Source organism: Strigops habroptila, chromosome 8 (assembly GCF_004027225.2).
Source record: "Strigops habroptila isolate Jane chromosome 8, bStrHab1.2.pri, whole genome shotgun sequence".
Lineage (NCBI taxonomy): Eukaryota > Metazoa > Chordata > Aves > Psittaciformes > Psittacidae > Strigops > Strigops habroptila.
The window spans coordinates 59916356-59931274 of NC_044284.2; the positions used below are offsets into that span (position 1 = coordinate 59916356).

The following is a 14919-nucleotide window of genomic DNA, read 5'->3' on the forward strand; positions in this document are numbered from 1 at the left end:
TGAGAGGAAGAGAAAAAAAAAAAGATTATAATAAAAAATAGACTGCAGGCATAGAGTGAACAGTTGCCGTGACCTTGCCTTTTGTATGCCATTACACAATTCAATGGCAGTCCACTCAAACCTTGCTCTCGATCAATATCCTATTAAAGCAGCACAAAAAGTCTCTATAAACTTAGTGGTTAGCTATGTTTATAAATGGAACTCAGCATAATTAGATGGTCAATAGCAGGCTGTACTTGTAATTTTAAAATGAACATCACACATTTCATATCTGTTGTATTCGCCACAACCCCTTTGAATCTAATGATACAGTGTGTAGGAAACAAAAGCCTTGCAAAAAAAAGAGCCCAACACCCAGCTCCCCTTTCCCCTCGGCGGCGGCAGTAGCACAGTGTGTTTCCCTTTGTTTATGGAGTCACAACACAGGAAAAAGTTTATTAGTCAAATGTCATGTTTCTCCCATTTAACCTTAAACACATTATCACTTCGCTGCAGCGTTACTCTCGTAATGATCTTAGTCACATCCCAGCCCCTTTGTAAAAATAAATACATAAAAATGGAAAAGAGAGAAACTAAATATTAACATGACTAAAAATGAGTGCTGTATTCCAAGGGAGACAAATGCCAGCCTGGCTGGTTTTATTTAGTGGGTTTCCTGTTCTGTAATTCAATAAAATTTTCAAAACAAATATTCCAATTGGGTTAAGTCAGAGGGATTTTTGTTAATTTCTCTGTTATTTTTCTTGCCGTTTCGGGTGAAGATCTGAGCTAACAGGCTGGCAGCGGAGGGAGTAGGTGATGCTGCCCGGTGTCCCTGGCAGTAGCACAGTGCTGGTGCTCAGGAGTGGCACCCCCCTTCCTCCTCCTCCTCCTTTTGGGCAAAATACCTCCTTGTTCCACTCAGAGCAAGTGAAAAGTGTCCCATTTGCACAAATGCCAGCAGCTGAAATGGGAGTTGAGGCTGGCATCAGTTTGTTTGCCTTGAAAGCCTGTGGACATCACTGGGTAATAGGAGAAGAGGGGTCCTTCCTCCTTGCCCCCTGCCAGGTCGGGGCCATGGGTCAGATGAAATCTTGATGCCTGCACATAGGTGGAGACTATTGTTTTGACTTGCAACTGCAATTTCTGACACCCTTTCCTGTTTGGGAGATGTTCCTGAGCTATCAGAAGGTCACTTTGCTGCGGAGCATTTCTTTGGGGGGGAAATGGTGTGGTTTTAATGTTGCCTGGAGTTTCTGCAGGCTGTGCTGGGGTGGAGCATCCCAAGCATGCTGCCACTTCATGGAGGGCCAGAGTGTTCCTGGAGCATGGGAATAGGGTTTAGGGAGGTTGCATGGTGGATTGTCAGGTGCTACAATGGAGAGGTTTAATTTACACAGAATTTGCCCACAGTTTGCACCACTTTGATCCCTTTGCTCACTCTCCAGAGCGGGAAAACCTGCAAATAGATGAAAGTATTCCCTTTTCATCAGCTTTCTGGGCACATATGAGGTGGACAGTCCACAAGGCAGTGTGAAAAGCCATTAGGAGCATGTTGGATGCTTCCTGGCTGAGTTAGCAGCATTGTGGCCACTCTTGTGGGTGAAACACAAGGGTGAATAGAGGAGGCAGACGCCAAGCAGTGATCTCCCCGCAGCCAAAGCCCAGTGCAGGAGGTGAGAGGAGGCTGAAGCAGAGAGAGAAAGCACACAGGGCTTCAGCCCAGCCAGGAAGAGGAAGCAAGCTTCCGCCATGCAGATTGAAGACATTAACCTCTTCCTTACAGTCTCAGGGTGGGCTCTACACATCAGCACGTTGCTGTGTTTTGTGATAGTGAGTAAAGGTATGGATACCCTTTGCTGAAAGACAGGCATCAAATATGTGCCCATCAGGCAGGAAGGAGAAGGGAGTTCAGAACCTGTGCAAGGTTTGCCAAACTACTTCTAGGGCCAGAGACCTTGAGCTGGTTGTGGCAGAATTGTGGCTCCTGTGTAAGGACTGCCAAGGGGTTGTAGGTACTCACTGCCGTAGGCTAGCCAGGCACTTCAACCCTCGTATTTTTGTAGGATGCCTTTATGGCTTAATATGCCGCTTAGATCTCTTGTATATTAGAAGTTGGGTTAGTTCTTTAACCCTCAGGTTGCAAACAGGTTCTTGAGTGGTTTGGCCTGTGACAAAGCATCCTTCATGTTTGCTACCCGGGGCGGAAATTACTGTGTGATTAGCCCTTTCTACTTTGTGCTGAGTTTACACAGCATTAGCAATACATTGTTCCTACCCCACCCCTGCTCTGGAGATACATTTCATTTTCTTATAGGGCCAATTCAAGGCTTGGAACAGAAATGGCCAGGATTTGGAGAGAGAGCAATCAGCAGAGGCAGGAGGGAGAGAAAGAGCAGAAGCATTATTCACATACCAGTTTTTCTTCCATATCTGTTTGGAATAAAACTGTTTCATAAATTTTGCAATGCCAAGGAAATTCATCGTGCCTCAGAAAGAAACGGTGCTTTAATTTAGTGCTTGCCTTTTAATGTTCCCATTTGGAAAATAGCATGCGTAACCTGTAAGTAAGGCTTTGGTAGGTAGAGGGTGCAGAGGAATTGATCAGCAAAAGGGTTTACAGAGCACAAATCTGTTTGGCAAGGGAAGTTGCTGAAAACTGTGGAGTAGATGCTGCAGAGAGTACCTTTATGATTGATTTCCATTCAAGTCAGACTGACTGCAGTGTGGTCATTTTTCTAACCCATAAACTGCTCACACTGCCAGCAGTCTGCTATCTGCAGGGTGTTCTGAATTATAGCAGTCCATGTCCGTGTTACCTTTTACACAAATTACTTTACACCGGTTTCTTTTTCCATGCAAATTCATCAGTTTTTACGGCCTTTTTGTAGCTGCTGTCAGGAAACTGTTGCAGAAAGCAACAAAATTGATAAAACCAGTTAATTTTACTAGTGCTTAATGGTTAGTTTCTTTCTGGTTAACACACCCTCTCATATATACCCAGTGTGCAGGAAGCATATTGATAGTTACGAGAAGATAACAAGGGTTTGAATGTTCTTGTCATAAATTAGCTTCCCAACTTAATTCCTTTTAATGCTCATTCCAGATTTTCTCCAGTTTTAATGGAGTTGTGTATTTTCCATCCCACTCTTTAAAAGTCCGTGGCTATCGAGGCTGTTCCTTTTCTGTCTCAATGACGTTCTTAAAAGATCCTTGCCAAACAACAACTAATTGTCTTGTGGGGATGATGAGGCAGCTGCAAAGCTACATTATTCCTCTGTCAAATCTGACGTTGTGAGCTCCTTAAGACTTGGGGTGAAATACTGGCCCCCACTACAGTCAATGGCAGCACTCCCAGCAGCCTGTGTTTCAGCCCAGACATGTTAGCTGGCGCATAGGAATGATCCTGTCTTCATTTCCTCACTCCTGCCCCATCAGAGTGAAAGATTTTTTCATGTTTGAAAATGGGCCAGATTCTCAGACCAAAGATTAAACTTGGCTCAGCATCCTTGGGTGGCCATTGAGACTGCTTCGCCTTTGTGCTGTGGAATCAGGGCTCTCAGACAATACATTCCAGGCCAAGCTTGTGCGTTTTATTGTGCAGTATGTCCTCTTTCAGATGTGTCTGAAATGTGGGAGAAAATCATTCATCTTGTAATTGTCAGCTCGCAAGAGTTGTATTGTCCTGTAAATAGCACAGTGGATGTGGTACCATTTGCTGTACAGTGGCATTTCTTGTGTGAAACGCATTATCTGTTGACTGTGACATTAAACTGCTCAGTTCCTTTTCTGTTCCCGGAGGTTCATAGGCTTGTGCCTGCAAACTTCAGGGTGTACAGGAATTCATTATGTTTTAATGTAAACCAAGCTTTCAGGACAGGGAAGTTAAAGGTATTCATAACTTTTACAGTAAAACTTAGGTGCTGGATAAGGTAATGAGAGGTGAAGAGTGGGAAGCCAGCTGCTGGAGAAAAGTCTTTTGAAGGTCATATATCTCTAGCTTGATTTAGCTGAGGAGAGGCCAGAGGAAAAACTCAGATGTTCACAGCCAGAAAAGAACTCAGGTTTCTCATTTGCTCTTGTGCTTTCTCCAAGGAGCATTTGTAACCTCTGTGCTTGTGGATGTACATCACGTACATACCGAAGGTCCTGAGGTGGTGTGTGTTTCCGTGCCTATACTGCTTATGGGTTATGCCAAGCACACTACAGGGATGATGCAGCCTATTTGTAACTATGCCAATAGATGCAATGTTGTCCTAAAAGCAAAAGCAACAAGTTTCATTAAATGTTAGAATTATATTAATAGAAAAGCAGTGCTTAAAGAAAGCCTTGCCATAATTGCTTCATTTTAAAAAAGGAGGAATGTAAGAAAGAATCTATGTGATGGAACATTGTATTCTTGATAAAATTTACATCTTCTTGATTGCAGTGCCAGTTACCATTAGCATTTCCTAATTTCCTCATCCCACCTGTTCTCATCGTGAAACTAAACACACTCATGAGGAAGAAGAAAGTGATTTTGAAGTGCAATTCATGCCTTTTGCACATGACTTAGCTGACTGCATTATCTCTTTTGTTTCCCCAGCACCCGATAGGTGCAGGAACTAGGCCCTAATTTCTTCCCTCTCAGATTTGGGAAAGTTCTTCATACTACAAGCATGAGCCCAGGAGCAATGAAGGAGGTCTTTACCTAGCACATCCTCTACCAGGTAATTTAATCTCTGCCTACTACCAGGTTACTTGGAAACCCAGGCCAGCATCATTACTTCATCCAGGAAAGTAACCATTAATCCTTTGACAAGCTGTTCGGGGCCTAAAATGTGGAGCTGTTTCAGACTCACAGAGCTGAATGTTCAACTGGATTGCTGTTAAAGTTCTTTTTATAAGTAGCAAGCTTGAAGAAAAAACTGCTTGTGTAACTTCTGGCTTGTATCTCGGTGCACTGAGAGAAGTTCACTGGAACTGCTGGAGTTTCACTTGTGGCAGAAGAGAATTTGGAGCAATAGCGAGATGTGCCGCTTTGTCCTAGCGGGAAAGAGAAAGACTTAAGATAGATTTGTATGCATTCTCTATTGTAAAAAGTGTTATCTGTGAGACTAACATTGTTTTAGGACCTTGGCCTATATGCATTCTAGTTTTCATACAGCATTTAAAAATTTGTGACTCAGCCTTTGGAAAACAGTATTGTTAATGCAGATGGACTACCCAGTCGGATTTTTGATTTTGGCTTAGATGCCAACTGTCAAACAAGGATATTTTTGATTTTTCCCTTTAGCCATCCATGAGATTAGATTTATAAACAAGCCCAGTCACTCTAGTAGTCTTGAACCCTATTAAGGAACCAGATTGATTATTTTTGCCCCCACAGCCAAAAGAAGATCACTCATTTCCAAAGACATTGACAAGAAATCTGACTTCAAGCCCAGGGTTCTTTTTACAATTTTTATCTCAGTCTGCAGTGCCACCAGCTTTGCAGTGAGCAAGTACATGTGTGAAAAGTCTCTATAGTTTGAATATAGTCGTTTTTCATTAAAAACAAACAAACAACAACTTCACAGACAGGCTCTTAGCAAGAACTTCTTACAGTTTGCAGTGATTGGAGAATATTCAAGATCCTTGCACTTAGTGTGCACATTATGGAGCTTGGGTGACTACAATTCCCAATACACATCAATTAAAAACTTTGTGCTCTTTCTTTTTTGTGTGTAAAAACTTCATAGCCTACAGTGCTCGTCATTAGCACCATTTCTCAGGTTAGAATTTACTTGGGACTCAAAAGCAAAAAAGTGAGGTTATTAATGTTACTTAAGAGCTCAGTTGTTGCTCTTCTATTCTTCTGCAAATAGCTACCACTGATAAGGAGCTAATTATAAACAGCATGGGTAGTTAATAACTTGGTATATGTTTGTTTTCCTCTCATTAGGCTGTTCCCAGTCAGGAAAAAAAAAGTATCCTTAAATACACAGACCTCAGCAGAATGATCAGGGCGGTAATTATATTGTATGCACACAATTTCCCCTATTGACACATAACAATTCTCTAAATTAAGGAATGGCCAAACCTGCATTCCACACATACCACAAGACTTATTCTTCCTGTTTCTCACAAACTGATTTTGCATACCCGCCAGCTCCTACCTGTGCAGGGCTTCGGGTGGGGAACTGAGGAGAGGCTGCGAGTTTTAACCAATACAAAGTGCAGTGGAATGTTTTATGTCTGCTCGATATGTTCCCCCAACACAGAGGAGCTTGTTCTTGAATGCTTAAAGTCTTAATAGAATACAGATTTGGGGAAAAAAAGTGAGCTGACCCAGCCTTGGAAAAGTACTTAGAAGAGAAATTCTCGGTAACGTCCCCACGCAGTCTGTGCAACTCATTATAGAACACAGAGCCAAGCTGAGTGTCTTTGGCTTTGGGTTCTTCTCCCTGCAGAACTACTGGAGTCGGAGCCAATGGCCACCAGAGACCACTGAAAGGGCTCTTCTGTCTCCTGAGCCTTTGCTGAGGGAGGTGTGAAGCATCACAAGAGAATGCTTTAGTACTGACGCTGGCCAGAGAGACCTGTTGGGGGCTTTTTATGCTTGATGGCATTCAGTTACAGAGTAAAATACTTGTACTTGTAGCATAACATGAACATTTGAACCAAGAATGGATTCTTCCATCATTCACTTCCTACGTTTCTTCTTACAGGAATGAAAGCTGAGTTAATTTAATGGCTACAGTTAAAAGATGGAAAATATAAGTTTGAACTGATAATTTGTCTTTCAGAATAACCTGTGGAAAAAATATAACAGTTAAAATAAGTCTTGTGTGTCATTACTGTATATTCATATCGCAAAATCACGCAATACAAATTAAATTCTTGCCTTTTTATTGACCTCTGTGCATTATGAAAAATGTCCGACTTCATGATCTGTAAAAGCCTGAATGTTAAACTATCTTCTAGTTAAACTAATGTGTGCTTACTGCTTCAGTCTGGACTCTGTGAGAGCTTGTTTTGCATCTCACTGAAGCTTAGTCATTAGCAACAAAGCAAATCAGAAACAAAAAGTGGAGGCTGAGAGGTTGGGTGGGCAGGATGGCTGTGCAGGACTCACCTTCCCCTTCTCAGGGCCTTAAATCTGTTGTAGTTTCCATAACCAAGTTAGTTCCAAGCAGGGCTAGCAAGGTATGTCTCAACAGAAGTGCCTGTTCCTTTCCATACATACTTACGACGTGGTTTTTACTTTCTCAGCTCCACAAAAACGTCTCAAGTCTGTGGAGGATGAGATGGACAGTCCTGGCGAGGAGCCGTTTTATACAAGCCAAGGGCGCTCTCCAGGAAGTGGCAGCCAGTCAAGTGGATGGCATGAAGTGGAGCCAGGTAAGCCACGGCTTTCAGGAGCCCGAGAACATGATCTCCAGTTGCTCTGTTTTGTTATCAGAATATACTGAATGCTGTGTAGAAAGGTGATCAATTCAAAACATCCTGTAACTTCTCCTGAGAAAAGGTCAGTCTAATGAAAGTGTTGTAGTGGTTTTATTGCTCCTGCAGCTGTGAATGTTTCTGTAGTGTGGTCACTTCTGTATATTGGCCAATATCTGAAGTATTTAAATAATGCAGCAAAAGATAGGAGGTCTTCTTCTGTTCAAAAACTCCAGATTCAACTCTGGGGATTAAGGTGACAATCGCGTAGCAAAAAGCCAGTGCTTGTCTGGCTGTACCCTACAGTTATACTGTTTTAATAAATATCCCTAAACTTATAGAAGTAGAAGGACTTTTCAAGCATTAGACAACACTTTGAACTCACTTAGTATGACTTTTAAGAGACTTACAGAAGGAGTTTTTTATTAATCTGTAATACCATGAAGTGTGATGGAGGCTTCGTATCAAAATAGATATCGCTGGGGTGTTACACTTCATTAAGGTTTAGGAAGCAGCTCTTGTGCCTCTTCTCAGTTAATTTTTGTGTGTGATCTTTTCTTGTTGATCATCTTTTGGGTTATGTTATGTTGCATACTTAACTGTCCATTGATCACTTATCCTGAGATCATCTGGGTGCTTAATACTATTGGAAATACTTTTCTGGGTCCAGTGCTGCATGCATAGGTGAAGTTTTGCTTATAGCTACATAATCAAGTATTTATTGCCAATAAAAATAGCAGAAGTCTTATTTGTTAGATAAAGGCAAGCAGTCTTTCATCTTCAGCCTCCCAGTGTTTGAGAAGGCCCTCTAAACACGCCAAAGGGTCTTTTGCAATATGTATTTTTTTTTTCCTTTCTTGTTTGTTTGGATTTTAAAATAGTATGGTTTTGGGTTTGTTTTGAAACAACACATGCTTGTCCAGGGCACTGTGTATAATGAACTATACAGCACAGAAAAGTAAAAATCAACCTGAACAGCATTAAAATCAGTTCCGTGGGCACTTGGCCAGCCACTATATCCTTCATCATGTAGGAAACATACCCACAGCTTTTCTCTGGAGACCCTGTCAAACAGCTGTCCTTTACAGGCATGCCCAGAAAGTCACCCAAATTTGGGCTGTTCCAGACCTGGGAGGGGACTGATTCCCGTGCCTGGGAGCCTTGGAGGATCCCCTGCCAGCTGCCCTCTCTCCTCTAATGAGGAGGAGCCAGCTTGTGGGCCCTTATTGACTGCAGATGTGGCACTTTGGCAGGAGGAGAGGGTGGACCTGCAGGCAGACAAGTGCCAGGCTCCCCGTGACTGCCTTGCCGCCGCCGTCCCCAGGGCTCTGGTGCTTTCAGTGAGGTGTCCTGCTCAGTAGACACCAGGGGCTGTTTCCTCCATCAGCTCCAGGCTCCAGATGATGTAAGGCAGAGCTTCACCTTGTACTGAACCAGTCTGCTCATGGAGCGGCAAAAACAGGAACAAAAGCTCATCGCCCATTGAAAGGGAGAGATCACAACCTCCTCTGCAGACACAGATGGCTAAAAGCTGACTGGGTCACTGCTTCTACATCATTGTCAGATGGGGGGGCTAACTCCCCCCAAAATTTGGGGTATTCTTTGTTAATGACAAATGTTCTCCATTTGCGCAACAGCCAGAGCTTGGCTATTAATTTTGCTGTCGCTTCTGGTGGTTTTCCCCACATGTGGTCATTACCTCTGTCTCATCCAAGTCCTTACTGGGTGGTGGCTCTGAGCTGCTGAGCTGGACAAGAGAAGTACCTAAAGCTTTACACCTCCAAAGCATGTCGGCCGGTCTTGGCACCACTGGGTGCCCATCATGGAGAGCTGCCCATGTCAAACTTCTTGAGGTGCTCAGAAAGGAAAGAACAATTCAGAGAAGGGAAGGTTCTTCCTCCCTCATGACTTTCCTCACTTACTACAGAAAATTCCAGATTCTGCTTAGTCTTCCCTGTAAAATGGCAGAAAAATCACCTTGCAACATCAGGGACTCAAGCCAGGTACCAACTAGATATAGCTCAGACTCGCCAAGCTATCTATCACTGTCACAGCTATGAAGAAAAAGAGCTTTATCCTGCCTGTGTGGGATGCACTTACAAACCATCTTTATGCTATATCCACGCAGCCTCACCCCAATTCTTCTGCTGTGGCTTTCAAAGCAGCCTGTCCTCTGAATTCATTGCCTCAGCTTCTCTGTAAAACAGGGGTCACTGCAAGAGCACAGCTGGCCAGAGAGATTACCTAAAGAGCCACAGCTCATCAGTGCTGAAGGACAAAGCAGTACTGAAGTGTCCTTCCATGCCAGGGCAACAGGGTGCTTGCCCCTGAGGGACACATCCTGCTGTGGTCTGTGCACAGCACCCTGCCTTACCTCAGAAATCATACGTGGGTCTGCTGTTAACATCTATCCCTTTGTATTTGACATGGGTGCTTTATCTCCAGAAGTATAAAATGTTTTATGAGTCTTCAATGGAGCATCTGCCTAGAAAATATATTGGTCACCTGAAAGCTGTACAAAATGATGTTAACATCCCATATTACACCAGTGGCTTGCTGCAGCCTTCCTCTCTGAGAGGGGAGCTTTGGAGCCTGGACCGTTTCAGATCCATCCTTTGCAGTGTTTTTTCCTTTCCAGAAAAAGGCCTTGCCGTTTATTAATCTGCAGTCAAAACGATGGCACAGTTTTGACATAGGATAATCTCTGAGCTTCAGTGTTTTGGTTTCTTCCTCAGTGAAATTCACAGTAGAAGTTTAAAGACTAAAACCGTCTTTTTGTTTGACCTTGGCATTTCTTCCATGTGGTTCATTTTATGCTGCGTGGGATAATGCAGGTATCGACGGTGCAGAATGCTGGTGGGTTCAGAAGGCAGGCTGAAGTTTATCCTGTGCTGGCAGAGTAGCCTAAGCCAGGTTTTCCAAACTCCATAATTAAACCCTGTCCTTTGGGTTACCAGCCAAACAACAGGAGGAGGAAGTCGACCAAGAAAAGGAAGCTTAGACTTGTCTGTGGGATGGCTGTTCTGGCTGGGAAGGAAAGTTCAGAGAGGAGCCAGCAGCCAACCTCCCAGCCCAGTAGGATCCACACCAAAGATAATAATATATCCTTTGGCTTTATTGGCCTTTGAGTAGATTGCTTCCTCACAGGAGAGTTAGATTTATGCAGAGATAGCTTCTTGGCCTATATGCCTTGACAGGTTTATGGGAGCGAGAGGATGAATATTCTGTCTGTGCGTATTGCATTTGGCTTAATGTTGAGGTGTGCACATGAGAAAAAAGTGGGGACTCTAATGCAGGAGCAGGTGAAGCACCCATATGCTTATGCACGTGTAGAGACAGAGCAAAGTGCTCGTGGCACAGAGGCTGTGAGAGAATAGTAGAGAAAGGTGTTGCCTGGGACAGTGCAGGGAAATTAGGTTGGAGAAATGTCACACTTGAAAGAGAGCACAACGTGGAAGAGAAAGGGAAAATGAGAAGACAATTTAGGTGATACAGAAGGGGAAAAGTATACAGGGGAAAGAACAAAAAGAACAAATGCCAGGAAAACAAAGATTGAACTTCCTAGAAAGGAAATATGAAATGGAATATGTGAACTCCTCTTAGAGAAAGAGAGCACTCAGGCAGAGGGTTATTTACCGCCAGCCGTGACTAGTCGCTCTACATCTGTCTCCATTTTTTTTCTCTGAACAAATTCCCTTTTTGGATACTTTCTTCCTGCTTTGCTTCCCTGTGATTGCCCCTGTAAGTGGTCTTTGGAGGGCAGGCTGTATACTCAGAACATATGTGCAAACTGGCAGGGAGAACAGAAGAGGACAAAACCACTCTGTGTGCTATTTAGATTAGGCAGTGGATGCTTCCCTTGTGCCTACTCTTGGGGTCTCCGCTGCATGCAGAATAGAAGCTGCACCTATTGTCCATCCAAAGTCCTTTCTCTGCACTTTTACATCCCAGGCCCCTGGGTCTCAGAGCACCCTGACATCTGTCTCATGTGGAGACTTAGTTGGGTGCTTCACCCACCAGCAACACGGCCTTTCCAGTCGTGGCATTTTCAGACCCATAATCGTGAGCAGAGGACATGTAGCACTCTCCTTATATGTCAGACTTGACAGCCAAAGCAAAAAACCAACATTAATTCCATGTTCCTTGTACTGTACTCTTGAGTCTCACATCCATTTACCTGCACTCAAAAGCTCCTGGGAGCTCTCAGGCCTTAAAAGGCTGCAGTCTGCCAGAAAAGATGAATTTCCTTTCACAACAGGAAGGCTTAGGAAGTAAAACAAAGCAGGCATGTAGTAAATTACTTCTGCTTTTCAAATACCTTTTGCGGTATCCTCCTTACCATTACTTTATCTCAGCACTTTCAGTACATAACTCTTGTTAACTGAGAAGAAGGGCAAGAGAGGATAAAGATGATGTTGGTAAGAAAATAAGGCAACACCACACTGGCTTTGAACTGATGCACAAAGCTGGCCTGCGTTCAGTTCTGTGGCAGCTCTGCTTGTAATGGAGTAAGCCATAATTACAGTATATGTTTTTTAATTCCATAATAAGAGTGAGTTAATCAGTATTCCACTTATGCATTTTTTAATGCATTCTTTTGATTCAGTCCAGGAGTAAAGTTCACATTGTGCTCTCTCATGTTGTAGTGTAGCATATGGGTGGCGTTTCTCAGTTCTGCTTCTATTGTATTTCTACAGCATGGGTATGGAAAAATGTTTAAGATGCAAATTCAGACTATCCTGTTAGTTTCTTTACTTAGATCTTCTGGTACTTGTATTTCCACATGTTTGGCTTGGTCCTAGAGGACCATAATCCCAGGAAAGGTACACGTTTGTACTCCTTGTGCTTCTTGAGATATCTGAAGGGACAATTAGCTCTGGCTTCAATTGTGGTCTTGATCAACTTAGAGCCCTTCACCCGTTTGTAAAATGGGTTGAAGCTCGGTGGTCCTTCTTCTACTGAAAGGCTGTTGGGGCCTTTTCACACCGTGGCCATCCACCTTCCCTTGCCCCAGCTCTACCCGGCTGTTCTGCTGCCGGTCATGCTGTGCTCAGCTTTTGTGTGTCTTCACCTTGAAAACCCCAGGAACCAAATGAGCCTTTCAGTGCGGAAACCTTAAGGAATTAGCAGTAACACTTGCACTGCATGAGTGAAAGACATATTTACAGTTGCAGGGGCTTATGGAGTTGATAATATTATATGAACCTGCAGTAAGCTGGAGAGTTAGACTGCTGGACATGTCTTCGGTAGTAAAGGTGCTATTAAAGTCAGCCTCATGATTGCTTGCTACACCACTCAGCCAGTGCTGCTCGTTCTCATGTCACCATCTATGGGACTGTCTGAAAATAATTTCTAAGCAATTTCTATGCAGCTGAGGAGCTGAGATCTTATTTTGGAATATTTCCCTTGCAGTGGCAGTGACCTCTAACTCAACGGTACCGTGTCTCTCCCCGTTGGTGGTTATAGAACAACCACATGCAGGCAGCTGGTCCAAACCCTTGTTTTAATAACCTTTGTCTTAAATCTGGCATGGGCTTTCTTTTTAGCAGATTCTCAGCACGCAAGAAAACTTTTTCTCCATGTTTACTAAGAAATTTTTATTTATGCCTTACACATCAGAAAGGCTCATTCAGGCACAGATCAGATGACCACAAGACTTTGTTTTCAAAGTCTGTTCAGAATTATATCTTGGAAATATGAGAGAAAGTGGTACAAAGGAGATCCTGGATTGTGTTCTTTATGCATTCTTTATGTCCTAAACACAGTTGTTGCCTGGCACTACACCTAAAAGATAAAATATATATAGTATGTCCCAGCATCAGTGATGCAGAGTGCATCTGATCTGTCCTCAGGCAAAAGGTCTATGGGCTCATCAGAAGACTTGACACCACACACTAACTCATTGCTCAGAGAAGTTTCCAATGATTGTATTACATTACTGCCAATGATTCAAGGGACTGACTGTAGAAAATATGATGAAAAACATGAGAACCATGTATTATACAAAATAAGGAATAGAAAAATAAGCTCTTCTTACTGGGAAAACATTCAACTTCAGAGCTGGAGTATTCAATATCAAATAATTCTCTGGCGCTACTTTTCAGTGACTTGCTGTAGTGGGCAGTTTTCACTGGATCGTAACTGGAGACACAGGAATTTCATGATTGTGATTAATTTCCTTAAGCTGAACTCTTAGGATGCTCATAGACCTATTTAAGAAAGACAAAACCAAGGAAACATCTCTTTTCCTTAGACCAGAGGAGGTCTACATCCAGGATCCCTGCCAATTACATTTGCGCAGTATTTCCCAGGTGTGACATTGTCTTGCCCTCCAATTCTCGGTGTGTAAAATCAGGCAGCACACTCACATAACCATTAAGATTGTACCTGGCTTTGCAGCAGCTTCATTACATACCTTGACACATCTATCAGCAGGCACCAGTGCCATTTTTTCCTCCATTGAACTTAATATCTTAAGACAGTGGGAACATTTCACAACCAGATAGACCTCTAGCCCACGGCATAGTTTGGGAGGTCTTTGAATGGGAGGTCAGAAGCAGATCGTGTTTCTCTGGTGGCCAGAATATTTTGGTTTATAGCACAGAGAATTTCATCAGGCTAATTTGTGCTGTTCAGTTGAAGAGATGCCATTGACATTCAAGGCCAGGCTGGATGTGTTTCTGGGCAACCTGATTTAGTTGAAGATGATCTTAAAGGTCTTTTACAACCTAGTTGGTTCTATGATTCTATGATTCTGCGATTTTAATTCACCGCTGATTGCAGGAGGTTGGACTAGATGACCTTTGAAGGTCCCTTCCACCCAAACTATTCTATGATGCTATGAGTAGCACAGCAGGCACAACCTGGTGCCTCCCGGGTTCAGGCAAACTTCCACTGTTCGTTTTCTCTGAAGAACATCTGAGCTTTGTTAGACTGTATGCTGTGACTAGGACTCCTCCTCCCATTCACCCCATTTCCCTGTTCTCATTCAGGCCCGTGCTTCTTCTCATCTCCAAGACTTCATACAGTTTCCCACATTTCTGCCCACTCTTACGGAGTCTTCCAACATCCTTGTTCTTTCTGCCAAGCTGAAAAGCAGAGCGTGCTTGGGCCTGTGCTACCTTTCATGCTTCCGTTACTGGTACGTGGAGTTAAACATGGCCCCATGTGCATGCTGCCACCGAAAAAGTTGACTTCAGGTGAACAGGTAGATGCCTGCAGCCAAACGTACGATGGGATCATACTTCAAGGAACTCCAGCAACTGTAGAATACAGAGCTTTCCTTAAATGTCTTTTTACCTTCGTAGGCTCCATGTGTTCCCTTATCCCTTCTCTCTGCATTACAGTATCCCATCAAAACACAAGCTGCCCAGTGGTTTACAAGAGCATAAGATTTTTCTTTTCTTCTAAGAGCAATAACACTTATCAACTTCCACTGAAATACCATATCAGCTCCTTGTCACTGGCAGTCTACAGTTCCTGCCGCTAAAAGTTTAATGCATTTACAGGAGCACTTAGGCATCAAGACTTTGATAT

The 14919-nt window shown here is 43.2% G+C and overlaps 1 protein-coding gene across 1 annotated transcript in view; it reads left to right on the forward strand.

Annotated features, from left to right (window-relative positions):
* Positions 1 to 14919, forward strand: part of NFIA (nuclear factor I A) — a 256674-nt gene that overhangs the window by 169026 nt on the left and 72729 nt on the right. Inside the window, 4 exon segments of the mRNA XM_030494276.1 lie at positions 4565 to 4633; positions 4635 to 4655; positions 4657 to 4688; positions 7214 to 7341. Coding sequence (XP_030350136.1) covers positions 4565 to 4633; positions 4635 to 4655; positions 4657 to 4688; positions 7214 to 7341 — 250 coding nt within the window.